This window comes from Pristiophorus japonicus, chromosome 11 (assembly GCF_044704955.1).
Source record: "Pristiophorus japonicus isolate sPriJap1 chromosome 11, sPriJap1.hap1, whole genome shotgun sequence".
In the NCBI taxonomy this organism is placed as follows: Eukaryota; Metazoa; Chordata; class Chondrichthyes; family Pristiophoridae; genus Pristiophorus; species Pristiophorus japonicus.
In genome coordinates this window covers 17,492,825-17,509,605 of record NC_091987.1, presented here as the reverse complement: position 1 = coordinate 17,509,605, position 16,781 = coordinate 17,492,825, and the positions used below count along the sequence as shown (strand labels likewise).

Genomic DNA, 16,781 nt, shown 5'->3' with positions numbered 1-16,781 from the left:
CTGCGGGGCAACAAACTATGGCCTCATGAAGAATCTACTTGCTCCGGTAAAACCAACAACCAAATCATATGAAGAACTGTGTACACTGGTCCGGGAGCACTTAAATCCGAAGGAGAGCGTTCTGATGGCAAGGTACCGATTTTATACACGTCAACGGTCTGAAGGCCAGGAAGTGGCGAGCTACGTCATCAAACTAAGGCGCCTTGCAGGACATTGCGAATTCGATGGATTTCTGGAGCAAATGCTGAGACTTTTTTGTGCTTGGCATTGGCCATGAGGTTATCCTTCGCAAACTATTAACTGTTGAAACACCGAATCTGAGCAAAGCCATAACGATAGCCCAGGCATTTATGTCCACCAGCGATAACACCAAACAAATTTCACAGCATAAAGATGCATCGGCAAGTACTGTACACAAAGCAGTGTCGTTTTCAGGCAGGAATGCATATGGCAGAATGTACACGCCTGCAGCTGCACGACCTCAAATGACTCAGAGTCCGCCATCAAGTGTGAATGCGAAGCAATTAACACCTTGTTGGTGCTGCAGAGGTGATCATCGAGCCCATCAATGCCGCTTCAAACACTTTGCGTGCAAAGACTGTAGAACAATGGGACATCTCCAGCGAACGTGCAGACGAGCTGCAAACCCTGCAAACCACCATGTTGCAGAGGAAGACCGATCCATGGTGGATCAAACTGAACTAGAGACTCGAACCGAGGAGGCAGAAGTGTACGGGGTACACACCTTCGCCAGGAAATATCCACCGATCATGTTAAAAGTTGAACTGAACGGAATTCCAGTATCCATGGAATTGGACACGGGTGCGAGTCAGTCTATCATGAGCAAAAAGGCCTTTGAGAGGCTGTGGTGCAACAAGGCACAAAGGCCCACGCTGAGCCTTATTCATACCAAGCTGAGAACTTACACTAAAGAGCTGATCCCTGTAATTGGCAGTGCAGCAGTAAAAGTCTCCTATGATAGAACGGTGCACGAACTCCCACTATGGATTGTACCAGGAGATGGCCCCACATTGTTCGGCAGAAGCTGGCTGGAAAAAATCCGCTGGAACTGGGACGACATCCGAGCGCTTTCGTCTGTCGATGACACCTCATGTGTCCAGGTTTTGAGCAAGTTCCCATCGTTGTTTGAGCCAGGCATCGGAAATTTCTCTGGGGCGAAGGTGCAGATCCACTTGGTTCCCGGTACACGACCCATCCACTACAAGGCACATGCGGTGCCATACATGATGCGAGGGAAAGTAGAGATTGAGTTGGACAGGCTGCAACGAGAGGGTATCATCGTGCCGGTTGAGTTCAACGAGTGGGCCAGTCCGATTGTTCCGGTTCTCAAGGGCGATGGCACGGTCAGAATTTGTGGGGACTATAAAGTAATGATTAACCGTTTTTCGCTGCAGGACCAGTACCCGCTACCCAAGGCAGACGACCTATTTGCGATGCTGGCAGGAGGGAAGACATTCACCATGTTGGACCTGACCTCGGCCGACATTACCCAGGAGCTGGCGGAATCTTTGAAAGGCCTCACCTGCATCAACACTCACAAAGGTCTGTTCATCTACAATAGTTGCCCATTTGGGATTTGATCGGCCGTGGCTATTTTTCAAAGGAACATGGAGAGTCTGCCAAAGTCAGTTCCACGCACCGTGGTTTTCCAGGACGAAATATTGATCACAGATCGGGACACCATCGAACACTTGCAGTACCTGGAAGAGGTTCTAAGTCGGCTAGATTGTGTGGGACTCAGGTTGAAACACTCGAAGTGTGTTTTCCTGGCACCAGAGGTCGAGTTCTTGGGAAGAAGAATCGCGGCAGACGACACCAGACCCACCGATGCCAAGATGGAGGCCATCAAGAACGCGCTGAGACCAGAGAACGTGACAGAGCTGCGATTGTTCCTGGGACTCCTCAACTATTTTGGTAATTTCCTACCCGGTTTAAGCACCTTGCTAGAACTGCTACACGTGTTGCTGCGCAAGGGAGATGACTGGGTATGGGGGAAATCACAAGAGACTGCTTTTGAGAAAGCCAGAAATCTCTTATGTTTCAACAAACTTCTTGGTCTGTATGACCCATGTAAACGTTTAGTGCGAGTTTGCAATGCGTCTTTGTACCGGGCGGGTGTGTGTTACAACAAGCAAACGAACCGGGAACATTGCAACCGGTCGCTTATGCGTTCAGGAGTTTGTCCAAGGCCGAAAGAGCCTACAGCATGATTAAAAAAGCTCTGGCATGCGTTTATGGGGTGAAAAAAATGCACCAGTATCTGTTTGGGCTTAAGTTCGAGTTAGAAACTGACCATAAGCCGCTCATATCGCTATTCTCAGAGAGCAAAGGTATGAATACCAATGCCTCTGCTCTCATCCAAAGATGGGCGTTCACGCTGTCTGCATATAACTATGTAATCCGCCACGGGCCAGGCAGAGAGAACTGCGCTGATGCTCTCAGTCGGCTACCATTGCCCACCACCGGGGTGGAAATGGCACAGCCTGCAGACTTGCTCTTGGTGATGGATGCATTTGAAAACAAAAGTGCCCCGTTACGGCCCGCCAGATCAGGACCTGGACCAGCCAGGATCCTTTACTGTCCCTTGTAAAAAAAACTGTCCTCCATCGGAGCTGGTCCAGTGTCCCAGCGGAGATGCATGAAGAGATCAAGCCGTTCCAGCGGCGCAAAGACGAAATGTCCATACAGGCGGACTGTCTTTTGTGGGGTAATCGCGTGGTTTTGCCCAAGAAAGGCAGGGAAACGTTCATACGTGACCTACACAGTACCCACCCAGGCATAGTAATGATGAAAGCTATAGTCAGATCCCATGTGTGGTGGCCTGGCATCGACTCAGATTTGGAGTCTTGCATGCGCCAATGTAACACTTGCTCTCAACTGAGCAATGCACCCAGGGACGCACCGCTAAGTTTGTGGTCGTGGCCCTCCAAACTGTGGTCTAGGATCCATGTTAACTTTGTTGGCCCGTTTCTAGGCAAAATGTTTTTGGTTGTTGTGGATGCTTATTCAAAATGGATTGAGTGTGTAATAATGTCTGTAAGCACGTCCATTGCCACCATCGAAAGCCTACGAGCCATGTTTGCCACGCACGGCCTGCCTGATGACCTTGTCAGTGACAATGAGCCGTGCTTCACCAGTGCTGAATTCAAGGAATTCATGAACCGCAATGGGATCAAGCACATCATATCTGTGCCCGTTCAAGCCCGCATCCAACGGGCAGGCAGAACGGGCAGTTCAGACCATCAAGCAAAGCTTGAAACGCGTGTCGGAAGGCTCCCTGCAGACCCGCCTGTCCCGAGTCCTGCTCAGCTACCGCACAAGATCCCACTCGCTCACCGGGGTTCACCCTGCGAACTGCTCATGAAAAGAGCGCTCAAAACAAGGCTCTCTCTAATCCACTCTGATTATGTCGAGGGCAGGCGGCATCAACAAAGCATGCAGCATGATCGCGCAAATTTGTCACGCGATATTGAAGTCAATGACCCTGTATTTGTACTCAACTATGGACATGGTCCCAAATGGCTTGCTGGCACTGTCATAGCCAAAGAAGGGAGTAAAGTGTTTCAGGCCAAACTCGCAAATGGACTAACTCGCAGAAGGTATTTGGACCAAACCAAACTGCGATTCACAGACAGCCACGAGCAACCCAAGAGGACACCACCAATTTTGACCCTCCAATACACACACAAGTGGCAACCGACATCACGGTTGATGAGGGAGTGGAAAGCTCCAGATCGCCTCACCCTGTAAATCAGTGTACTATTGACTTTGGGGGGTAGTGATGTTATGTATGCAACATCTTGTAACCAGCATTCTACCGCCACCAGAGGGCGCATCTGTTGGAGTCCCAAGGGATCCCAGCATCCCTTGGGAGCACTGCACATAAGCAGGCCTCCCATGCTGTGCTAGCACTTTGGAGTCAGAATAAGGAGACTAACGTCACACTTACTCAAGTCTACAGTACTCAGTCACATTGCTTTATTTGAGACATAACACACACACACACACACCAACACACACTCACCAACACACACTTACCCGTATACAAATAGACACATGCACACAAATACACACACACGCTGATACACACACACATCCCTTGAGTGTACAAACACACGTAAGCAAACACTGACACACGCACACACTTTGTGTGGGACGGGTTGAATGCTCCAGAGGGTCTGTCATTGTCTGGATGTTAATACTTCCCATTAAGAGTTGGGGATTAATAAGGAGTGGGGACCCCACCCGATGCACCCCCAGACCCACGGAGAGCAGCAGTGAATCATGGTCCCCACTCTGTTACCCCAGCCCGAGTCAGCTAACCTGGGATCTACTTGGCCTGTGCCACTCAGCACCTCAAAAAGTGCTTCATTGGCTGCAAAGTGCTTTGGGATGACCTGAGGTTGTGAAAGGCGCTATATAAATGCAAGTCCTTTCATTTTTTTCAGCGACTCATTTCTTAACAACTGAGCTCTCAGGATGAGGGTGTTGGGTGGGGGGACGGGGGTCGGAGTAGGGATACAACCTCCATGCATATTCCACACCGCCCTCTTGCTCCAACCCGCCCCGCCCCATTGCACTCCAAAATAAAATTCAAGTTTAAATGCCTCCGTCTGCAGAAACAATAAAAAGCAGCGTTACGTGTAAGGGCTTGTGCAGTGGTTGAAACCAGTCCGATCATCAGGCAATCTCGGTGTGTACAATTCCCAAGTACCTTAAGCCCTTCTAGTCAAGCAGCACTTGTAAGTGCTTAGATCAAAATGCAAGGAGACAGAGCTCCAATCAAATCCCCAGTTCAGAATGTCTTAATGATTCGGTTTAGCGAGACTTACGACCTCCTCCGAAAGAAGCCATTAGCTGCGGCTAATGGGACAAATAGGGCCTCGGCAACCAAGATTATAAACTGTGATGGGCGAGAATAACTCGCATCTGAATCTGTCACCCACCCCCCTACACTACTTCAAAAGATAAAAATAAGAACTTGCATTTATATAGCGCCTTACACCACCTCAGGACGTCCCAAAACGCTTCACAGCCAATGAAGTACTTTTTTTTTCGAAGTGTAGTCACTGTTGTAATGTGGGAAATGCAGCAGTCAATTTGCGCACAGCAAGCTCCCACACACAGCAGCAGTGTGATAAATGACCAGACCATCTGTTTTATTGAGTTGAAAGATAAATATTAGCCAGAAACCTCTCCGTCTCTTTCTCTCTTTCCTCCTTTAAGACGCTGCTTAAAACCTACCTCTTTGACCAAGCTTTTGGACACCTGCCCTAATATCACCTCAGGTGGCTCGGTGTCAATTTTTGTTTGATAGTTGGTCCTGTGAAACGCTTAGGGACGTTTTACTACGTTAAAGTCACTATATAAATGCAAGGTGTTGTTGTAGATCAGGACTGATCTGTATTTTGACTCCAGCTACCCACCTGGGTTCTGTAACTCTTTAGTAACCTTTGCCTTACAAATATCTACAAATCTCAGTTTGGACATTTTCAATTCAGCCCCCGCCTGTTTTAGCGGGGAGAGAGTTCCAGATTCCCACCACCCTATGTGTGAAGAAGTGCTTACTGACATCAACCCTGAACAGCCTGGCTCTAATATTGAGGTTAAAACACAGGAGACATTGTTTGTCTATCGCTGCAGGTCGTTAGGAACCCATCTCCCCTCCCCAAGCGTAAACAGCTTCATTTCGATCTGTGTTCACAAATTCCTTGATGTATTCCAGTGTACACACACTTGCACCTGTGTACAATACTTTGTTTGTCCAGGCCTCTCCTGTGTCCTTTCAATCTCTTTGCTCTCACATTCTCTTGTCCCTGCATGCCTTGCCATTTGCCTCACTGAGGTGATCATCTCTCAGTCTGCTATTGAACATTGGGGCTGAAATTGCCCCGTCCCTTAAGGCCCGTTACCGCCAGAAATGGGCGGCCATGTTGTGGAGTGCAATGGCCGCCGATTTTTCGTGTAATGGCTGCCATTTTGAAAATTCCGCTCCTGCAGTGTCCCGGCGGTGACTCGCTCCCCCCACTACTGCTCCGCTGCTGCCGATCCGTCCAAAGTGCGTCATCAGAGCGCGCCCCGCCGATAATCCGCCCCACCCCGAACGCACAATTCCGCGGAGAAAAGCTTGCTGCTGCCGCTCGGTGTCGCCGACAGCTTTTTCTGCCGGTGCACTGAGCTGGGAGTGCGCTCACAATGGCGGTGCGGCTGTCATTAAAGGGGAGGGCGCACTGCTGCGGCCGCCATCTTTTTTATCTTGTTGGCCGACTGCCAGGTCAGGCCGACAATCACGGCCCCCCCCCCCCCTCCCCCGGTTCGGCCGGGCCGCCAACAGGCAGGCTGGTTACCCACTCTTGGGTGCCAGGCCGTTGGCCCTGTCTGGAAGCCTCCCTGGTGGCTCAATGGACCGAACTTAAAGAATCGCAGCGGCTCTCCCCCTTTAAGTGAGGGGGAGGGACATGGTGACGCGCCAGCGCGATGAGGTCACCGGACGCTCTGCCCGCCCCCCACTTCCGCCCCTCGAGCGTGCGAATTTCCGTTCACCACCTCACTCCTGCCCCCATTATGACCGACTTCCGGGCCGCTGGAAAAAAAAAGCCAAAGAGCGGAATATCGCTCAAGAGGCCACCGCATCCACCGCTCCAGTAAAATCAACTGAAACACGGGAAGTGTACTGCGTTTTCAGCGGGGGGTCGGGGGGGGGGGGCAATTTCAGCCCATATGTTTTTCTAGGTCATTCTGCCCATTAATTTAGTGTTGCCAACACCTCCAGGGCTGCCCTGGAGTTTCCAGGATTGAAAGATTAATCTCGAGCACAGCAACTGTGAGCAACCAATGGGAGAAAGATCACAGGGGCAATAAAAACCGATTGAGTTTTTTTTCCAACTTGTTTGAACATCTTGTTGGTTGTAAGAATATTGGAGATAGGGAATGCAGGGCTTGAGAGTGTTTTCTGATAGCAGTCCCAATCGTTCTTCTCGACCGTTTGATCCGATACCGCCAGGTCCTAGTGTCCTGGCTCACCTATAAGTTGTGCCCCAGCATTACCTTATCCATACCACTTGCCACATTACTCTATCAGATGCTGTCCCAGACACCGTGGCTGCAGTGTGTATCATCTCCAAGATGCACTGCAGCAACTCGCCAAGGCTTCTTCAGCAGCACCTCCCAAACCCGCGACCTCTACCACCTAGAAGGACAAGGGCAGCAGGTGCATGGGAACACCATCACCTCCAAGTTCCCCTCCAAGTCCTGACTTGGAAATATATCAGCTGTTCTTTCATCATCGCTGGGTCAAAATCTTGGAACCCCCTCCCTAATATGCATTCGATAAGGTGCCACATAAAAGGTTACTGCACAAGATAAAAGTTCACGGGGTTGGGGGTAATATATTAGCATGGATAGAGGATTGCCTAAATAACAAAAACCAGAGAGTCGGAATAAATGGTTAATTCTCGGGTTGACAACCAGTGGGGTGCCGCAGGGATCAGTGCTGGGACCCCAAGTATTTACAATCTATATTAATGACTTGGAAGAAGGGACTGAGTGTAACGTACCCAAGTTTGCTGACGATACAAAGATGGGAGGAAAAGCAATACGTGAGGAGGACACAAAAAATCTGCAAACGGACATAGACAGGCTAAGTGAGTGGGCAAACATTTGGCAGATGGAGTATAATGTTGGAAAGTGTGAGGTCATGCACTTCGGCAGAAAAAAATCAAAGAGCAAGTTATTATTTAAATGGAGAAAGATTGCAAAGTGCCGCAGTACAGCGGGACCTGGGGGTACTTGTGCATGAAACACAAAAGGTTAGTATGCAGGTACAGCAAGTGATCAGGAAGGCCAATGGAATCTTGGCCTTTATTGCAAAGAGGATGGAGTATAAAAGCAGGGAAGTATTGCTACAGCTATATAAGGTATTGGTAAGGCCACACCTGGAATACTGCGTGCAGTTTTGGTTTCCATATTTACGAAAGGATATACTTGATTTGGAGGCAGTTCAGAGAAGGTTCACAAAATTGATTCCGGAGATGAGGGGGTTGACTTATGAGGAAAGGTTGAGTAGGTTGGGCCTCTCTCTACTCATTGGAATTCAGAAGAATGAGAGGTGATCTTATCGAAACGTATAAGATTATGAGGGGGCTTGACAAGGTGGATGCAGAGAGAATGTTTCCACTGATGAGGGAGACTAGAACTAGAGGGCATGATCTTAGACTAAGGGGCCGCCCATTTAAAACAGAGATGAGGAGGAATTTCTTCTCTCAGAGGGTTGTAAATCTGTGGAATTCGCTGCCTCAGAGAGCTGCGGAAGCTGGGTCATTGAATAAATTTAAGACAGAAATTTAAGACAGGATTGAAAGATTAATCTCTAGGACAGCAGCTGTGAGCGACCAATGGGAGAAAGATCACAGGGGCAATAAAAAACAATTGTGTTCTTTTTTCCAACTTGTTTGAACATCTTGTTGGTTATAAGAATATTGGAGATGGGGAATGCAGGGCTTGAGAGTGTTTCCTGATATCAGTCCCAATCGTTCTTCTCGACCGTTTGATCCGATACCGCCAGGTCCTAGTGTCCTGGTTCACCTATAAGTTGTGCCCCAGCATTACCTTACCCATACCACTTGCCACATTACTCTATCAGATGCTGTCCCAGACACCGTGGCTGCAGTGTGTATCATCTCCAAGATGCACTGCAGCAACTCGCCAAGGCTTCTTCAGCAGCACCTCCCAAACCCGCGACCTCTACCGCCTAGAAGGACAAGGGCAGCAGGTGCATGGGAACACCACCACCTCCACGTTCCCCTCCAAGCCACACATCATCCTGACTTGGAAATATATCGGCCGTTCTTTCATCATCGCTGGGTCACAATCCTGAACCCCGTCCCTAATATGCATTTGACAAGGTGCCACATAAAAGGTTACTGCACAAGATAAATTTAAGACAGTTTCTTAAACGATAAGGGGATAAGGGGTTATGGGAAGCGGGCGGGGAAGTGGAGCTGAGTCCATGATCGGATCAGCCATGATCTTATTGAATGGCGGAGCAGGCTCGAGGGGCCGTCGAAGCAAATCATCCTCGTTCGAGGGACCACCTAGGATGATGACTGCGATATATTCTGTACGACATCACAAACACACGACACACAGGATGGCTCTACAGGAACGTGTCATCATGTGACCTTGTGACCTTTTTATTGTATAGCCATCAGCAGATGCATAGAAACATCGAAAGACAGAAAATAGGTGCAGGAGTAGGCCATTCGGCCCTTCGAATCTGCACCACCATTCAATATGATCATGGCTGATCCTCGACTTCAACACCATATTCCTGCTTTTTCCCCAAACCCCCTGATGTCTTTTGTGTCTAGAAAGGGGAATAGACAAGATAGAGGCAGAGAGGTTGTTTCCACTGGTCGGGGAGACTAGAACTAGGGGGCACAGCCTCAAAATACGGGGGAGCGTATTTAAAACCGAGTTGAGAAGGAATTTCTTCTCCCAGAGGGTTGTGAATCTGTGGAATTCTCTGCCCAAGGAAACAGTTGAGGCTAGCTCATTGAATGTATTCAAGTCACAGACAGATAGATTTTTAACCAATAAGGGAATTAAGGGTTACGGGGAGCGGGCGGGTAAGTGGAGCCGAGTCCACGGCCAGATCAGCCATGATCTTGTTGAATGGCGGAGCAGGCTTGAGGGGCTAGATGGCCTACTCCTGTTCCTAATTCTTATGTTCTTATGTTCTTATGTAAATCTATCCATCTGCCTCTTAATATATTCAGTGACTTGGCCTCCACAGTAGTCCACAAGTGGAGGAGCTCTGTACAAAGACCTTCCTGATAATCAGGTCCAGAATTCCCACCCCACCCCTCCCGCGGCTTGAACCTCTGCCCCCGCTTTGTCCGAACTGTACGGTTGAGCTTGGCTTTCGAAGTCCCCCTTACTCACCGTCCGTGACCTCCAACTGAGCCTTGGCGAGGATGCTTCCAGCCACGGTCAGGGCTTGGCAGATGTAGTAGCCGGCGTCAGACCTCTGGATGCCGGTGATGGTGAGGTCCCCGCTCGGGGAGACGGCAAACCTGCTGGAAGGCTGCGGAGGCTGATTGGGAAACAGAAGATTCTAGAAGGGAAAGGCAAGAGGAAACCCATTGAAACCCACGTGGGACTCTCTGACACCGCTCGCACACACACTGAGGGAAACACTGCCTTGAACTTTAAAACGGGGACAGCAGCATCGTGGTTGTGACAGTGCTCTAGCAATCCCCAGGCCTGGACTAATCATCCGGAGACTTGAGTTGAAATCCCACCACGGCAGCTGGGGGAATTTCAATTCAGTCAATTAAACAAATTTGGAATTTAAAAAGCTTGCATCAGAATTGGTGACCATGAAACTATCGGATTGTCGTAAAAACCCATCTGATTTCCTGCCGCCCTTACCTGGTCTGGGCCTATATATGACTCCAGACCCACAGCAATGTGGTTGACTCTTAACTGCCCTCTAAAATGGCCTAGCGAGACACTCAGTTGTATCAACCACTGCGATAAAGTTAGCCCTTGGGAGTATCTTCACCGCACGGACTGCAGCGGTTCAAGAAGGCGGCTCACCACCACCTTCTCAAGGGGCGATTAGGGATGGGCAATAAATGCTGGCCTTGCCAGCGACGCCCACATCCTATGAATAAAAAGTAAACATTAAAATCAAGTATTAAAATGGGATTGACAGTCAGCCTGGGATTCACTAAGCCATACAGAGCAGGAAAGAAAGAATGTGCATTTTCATCATACCTTTCACGATCTCAGAATGTCCCAAAGCACTTTCAAGGTAATAATAACCCACGTATTTTAAATGGGTCCACACCGACCAGACAATTAAAGTGTTGGCTGTGGCCCAGTGGGTAGTGCTCTCCCTCACCTCGGAGTCAGAAGGTTGTGGGTTTAAGTCCCGCTCCAGAGACTTGAGCACAAAATCCAGGCTGCCACTCCCAGTGCAGTGCTGAGGGAGTGCCATTCTTTCGGAGGAGACATTAAACCGAGGCCCTGTCTACTCTCTCAGATGGACGTAACAGATTCTATGGCACTGTTAGATAAAGAGTAGGGAGATTCTCCCTGGTGCTCTGGGGCCAATATTTATCCCTCAACCAACAACACTGAAATAGATTATCTGCTCACTATCACATTGCTGTGTGTGGGAGCTTGCTGTGCGCAGATTACAACAGCGACTACACGCCGAAAATTGGCTGTGAAGCGCTTTGGGACGTCCTGAGGTTGTGAAAGGTGCTATAGAAATGCAAGTCTTTCTTTCAATGTAAAGCTTGAATCTCATTGATCCCCCTCTGTCTCAGGTTCTAACAGGCCTCGGTGATTATCGATTAATCCACCCATGAGGCATTGACACGAAGAACAGTCGTTGTGAATCCTCCCGCTACACAAAATACAGACAACAACAACAAACTGTATTTATATAGCGCCTTTAACATAGTAAAACGTCCCAAGGCGCTTCACAGGAGTATTATGAGATAAACAATTTGACACCAAGCCGCAAAAGTAGAAATTAGCGCAGGTGACAAATGGCTTGGTCAAAGAGATATGTTTGAAGGAATGTCTTGAAGGAGTTAGAGAGGCGGCGAGGTCGAGGGAGGGAGTTCCAGAGCTTGGGGCCCAGGCAGCTGAAGGCACGGCCGCCGATGGTGGCACGACGGGAATCGGGGGGATGCGTAAGAGGCCAGAATTGGAGTAGGGCAGAGATCTGTGGGGAGGGTTGTGAGACTGGAGCAGGTTACAGAGATAGGGAGGGGGCGAGGCAAGGGAGGGATTTGCACAGGAGGATGAGAATTTTAAAACTCTATGAGTTGCCTGGGATTTGCGGGCCAGTATTGGCAGGGCTGAGGACAGAGGTGGGAGGGGCTGGGCGCGAGACGGATGAGGCTCGATGGCCCAGGTTGCTTTTTCCGAGGCTTCCATCCCCTTGTGCGGGAGAACACTGTGGCACATTAACGCTTTTCAATTAGACAGCCGGCAATTTTCACACTCCCTTAAATTATGTCGCTGCTTAATTAAGAGGTGCATACTTTTATTAGCCAATGATGGATTGTCCAGTCTGATAGATTCAAGGATGATGCCATTAGCCCTTGTTGCAGCTAACAAATGATGTCTCTTATGGGTTCTGCAAATTATGCTTAACCTTGCATTATTTGGCAGCGCAGTTATCAGCTCGCCCTCCATTAGTCGGTCACACTCCTACCCTGCGAACACAGTATCCTCACTCCATCCATTATGATTACATCCTCGCAATTAAGGCTGTCTGGCTGCTTGAACAGTTCTTGACATTCTTAAAAGGGCAACGGCAGGCGCACGAGGGATAATGGGCGCGCTATTGGCCCGCGCTCCGAATGGGGGCGGTAACCTTCTGGGGGTGGGGCTAGGGCATTTTAGCGCCCAGCGTGGAGGTCCCGCTCCCCTCCACTGAATTGGGCCCACCGCCGCTCAAAGGAAAAGGCAGCGCTAACTCCGGCCGGCGCTCCCACTGCCTTTGGGGGCGGGTCCCACGGCACTACGGGCGCGATCGGTAGTGCTCCGTGTGCTTCAACGCCCCCTTCCTCTTCCATTAAAGGGGCGGGCTGCTGCCCTCTCTGCACGGCCTCTGATGGACACCGCTGGGCTACCAGGGCAACGTACAACCCGGGCCAGCGGCCGGGACCAATACCGGGGCCGCCATGGTCGAGCCGACCCAAGAGTCGGCCAGCAAAAAAAAACATGGCGGCCTGGGGCGCTAGTGCCCTCCGTCCCCTTTAATCATCGCCCCGAGAGCGGACGTCCGCCGTGTTCGCGAACCCGCGGGGCGGTGAGGGGTCGCCGCGCACGCCGATGATGTCATCGCCGGCTGCGTGGCATCCCAGGGCAATTTCCCAGGAGGTGTTAGCGCCCCCCCCCCTCCCCCGGGGGAAAACTCTCTTGCACCCCATTAGCACACCCCCCCCCCCACCGAGGCGCTAACGGGGCTTTAAAAAGAGGCAATTTCGCCCCCCCCCCCCCATTACCTGTTGGAATCAGATTGCTCGCGTGCTCCTTAAAACCAACCGCTTTGACCAAACCTTTGGTCACCTGTCCCAACTGTCTCCTTGTGCGGCTCGGTGTCACATTCTGTCTGATGGATCGCTCCTGCGAAGCGCAGCGGGATGTTGAAGGCGCTATATAAGTGCAAGCTGTGGTTGTTGAGGGCAAGGGAAGGGAGAGAAAGTGTCACGGCGATGGACTTTATTCCCCATTCACTGGCTGCGCTCGCAGAAGAAGCAATGCATTGGCCTCAGGATGGTACCAGCCGTGGCGCAGTGGGTAGCGCCCTCTCCTGTGGCTCAGATCGTGCATTCAAGTCCCGCTCCAGGGACGGGAGCTCAGGGGGTGGCCCGCCCTGTCACAGGTGCCCGTCTTTCGTTCAGACGTTAACCCCAGTCTACTCTCTCAGATGGATGTGACAGATCCCACGCCCACAGGGATCAGGGGAGTTTGCTCCGATGTCGTCCTGGGCCAATATTTATCTCTCAATCAATAAGAATAAAATTCTGGTCATTATCACATTGCTGTATGTGGGTGGTGGCTATGCACAATTGGCTGCTGCGTTTCCGACATTACAACAGTGACAATACTTCAAAAGTAACTCACTGCATAAAGGATTTCTCCTCATCTGTCCACTCTAGTTCTTTAGCCAACGATCTTCACTCAGTGTCATAGAAACATCGAAACATAGAAAATAGATGCAGGAGTAGGCCATTCGTCCATTCGAGCCTGCACCACCATTCAATAAGATCATGGCTGATCATTCCCTCAGTACCCCTTTCCTGCTTTCTCTCCATACCCCTTGATCCCTTTAGCCGTAAGGGCCATATCTAACACCCTTTTGAATGTATCTAACCAACTGGCCTCAACAACTCTCTGCGGTAGAGAATTCCACAGGTTAACAACTCTCTGAGTGAAGAGGTTTCTCCTCATCTCAGTCCTAAATGGCCTACCCCTTATCCTTAGACTGTGTCCCCTGGTTCTGGAACTCCCCAGCAATGGGAACATTCTTCCTGCATCTAACCTGTCTAATCCCGTCAGAATTTTATATGTTTCTATGAGATCCCTTCTCATTCTTCTAAACTCCAGTGGATACAAGCCCAGTTGATCCAATCTCTCCTCATATGTCAGTCCTGCCATCCCGGGAATCAGTCTGGTGAACCTTCGCTGCACTCCCTCAATAGCAAGAACGTCCTTCCTCAGATTAGGAGACCAAAACTGTACACAATATTCCAGGTGTGGCCTCACCAAGGCCCTGTACAACTGCAGCAAGACCTCCCTGCTCCTGTACTTAAATCCCCTAGCTATGAAGGCCAACATACCATTTGCCTTCTTCACCATTTGCCTGCTGTACCTACATGCCAACTTTCAATGATTGATGAACCATGACACCCAGGTCTCGTTGCACCTCCCCTGTCACCATTCAGATAATATTCTGTCTTCCTGTTTTTGCCACCAAAGTGGATAACCTCACATTTATCCACATTATACTGCATCTGCCATGCATTTGCCCACTCACCTAACCTGTCCAAGTCACCCTGCAGCCTCTTAGCATCCTCCTCACAGCTCACACCACTGCCCAGCTTAGTGTCATCTGTAAACTTGGAGATATTACATTCAATTCCTTCGTCTAAATCATTGATGTATATTGTAAAAGTCCTCTGAGCACCAACTCCCCTGCGAGTGGAACCAGATTCTCCCGATTTACGCGATCAAAACTCTTCAAGATTTATAGGAAACAAGCAAAAAAAAAAAGTTTTCACATTTCTGTTGCAGAAAAATAATCTTCGGGCATCTCCTGTTTACCTCTCGTGTCCTGATCTTACACGCTGATTAAAGGTGCACAAATTGTAAGCTTCAGAGAGCATTGGAGCCTGCATGAATCACAACACAGGCAGCAGCAGCAGTTGTAGTGATGAGCCTCACTCAGAACAGGTCAGTACATCATCATCCCATCATCATCATAGGCAGTCCCTCGAAACGAGGATGACTTGCTTCCACGCCAAAAAGGGATGAGTTCACAGGTGTTTCAATGAAGGACCTAATATTCCAGGTCCTGAACTACATCTTGAAGGGTGGAAGATGCCTGTGCGTGGATTTTTTTAACATGTGGTGGCCGTTGCACACCAGCCACCACACGGGCTTGACAGAGTTAGGTCTTGGTCCAGTGGCAAGGGTTAACCAGGACAACTGGAGACCTGCTCTGCTGCACGGACCTAGTGCGCACACGTATCGCAGTGTGGGCTGGGCCCGTGCTGCTTCTGGGCCCCGAACTCATGCCTCTCCTGGGGCCCCGATCACGTCCCTCTGCAATCTCTCGCCGCTCCTTCGCCCCGACCTCACCGCTCCTGCTGTACCTGCCCACGCTCCAATCCAGTGGGCAAGTGCTGGACCTTGATGAGGTCACTCTTCGCTGCCGTCGCCCGCCTGCACCAGCTCGCGCTGCTCCCTGGAGTGGTATGCCTCCACGCTGCTCTTTTTATGGCTCCGACCTGCCGCTGGTGTTCTCATGCTGGTCAGGTCCTCCACGGCACAGGCCAGTACACCGGTATCATCAAGGGCCCAGCAGTACTTTAACCCTGATCAGTAGGCCTGCGTTTTTAATTGCACAATATAATTTTTTTCTCCAAATGCTTCTCGTTTTTTCAATGAGGGCAATTCACCCCAACTTCTGTCTGAGGCCGAACCAGACTGTTTGCAACCTTGGTGTCATATTTGACCCTGAACTGAGCTTTCAAACACATATCCGCAGCATAACTTAGACCGCCTATTTCCACCTCCGTAACATCGCCCGTCTCCGCCCTTGGCACAGCTCATCCACTGCTGAAACCCTCATCCCTGCCTTTGTTATCTCTAGACTTGACTACTCCAACACATTCCTGGCCGGCCTCCCACGTTCTACCCTACGCAAACTAGAGGTGATCCAAAACTTGGCTGCCCCATGTCCTAACGCGCACCAAGTCCCACTCACCCATCACCTCTGTGCTCGCTGTTAGAAATTGTCTCCCGGTTAAGCAACGCCTCGATTTCAAAATTCTCATCCATGTTTTCAAATCCCTCCATGGCCTCGCTCCCTCCCTATCTCTGTAATCTCCTCCAGCCCCACAACTCCCCCCAGATATCTGCGCTCCTCTAATTCTGCCCTCTTGAGCATCCCTGATTATAATCGCTCAACCATTGGCGGCCGTGCCTTCTGTTGCCTGGGCCCCAAGCTCTGAAACTCCCTCCCTAAACCTCTCCACCTCTCTACCACTCTTTCCTCTTTCAAGACGCTTCTTAAAACCTACCTCTTTGACCCCCTGTGCTAACTTCTACTTACGTGGCTCGGTGTCAAATTTTTGTTTCATAATACTCCTGAGAAGCGCCTTAAGGCCGCTATATAAGTACAAGTTCTTGTTATTTCTAAATCCTAACTTCTCACCCAGCCCCATTGCTGTTCACTTCCTGCTTTCCGTGAAGCAAATATTTCCCTCATCCAAACCTGTCTGTATTTTATCTCATGTTCAGCCCTGACTCTTGCCGCATGTAACATTCCAGCCGCTTGGGTGTGAATGAAGGATCCCAGTCGCCAAGCGCTTCACCAATGAAGTACATGTTGAAGTGTAGTCACTGTTGTAACCCGGCAGCTAATTTGGGCACAGCACGTTCCCACAAACAGCAGTGTGATAATGATCAGATCGTCTGTTTTAGTGATGTTGATTGAGAGATAAATT

At 50.0% G+C, this 16,781-nt stretch overlaps 1 protein-coding gene across 5 annotated transcripts in view; it reads right to left on the bottom strand.

Moving 5' to 3' along the window:
- Positions 1-16,781, bottom strand: part of robo2 (roundabout, axon guidance receptor, homolog 2 (Drosophila)) — a 790,970-nt gene that overhangs the window by 230,547 nt on the left and 543,642 nt on the right. For all 5 annotated transcript variants that reach the window (XM_070893255.1, XM_070893256.1, XM_070893258.1 and 2 more), the window contains exon 8: positions 9,964-10,135. In XM_070893255.1, the coding sequence (XP_070749356.1) occupies positions 9,964-10,135 (172 nt within the window). The remainder of the gene's footprint in view (positions 1-9,963; positions 10,136-16,781) is intronic.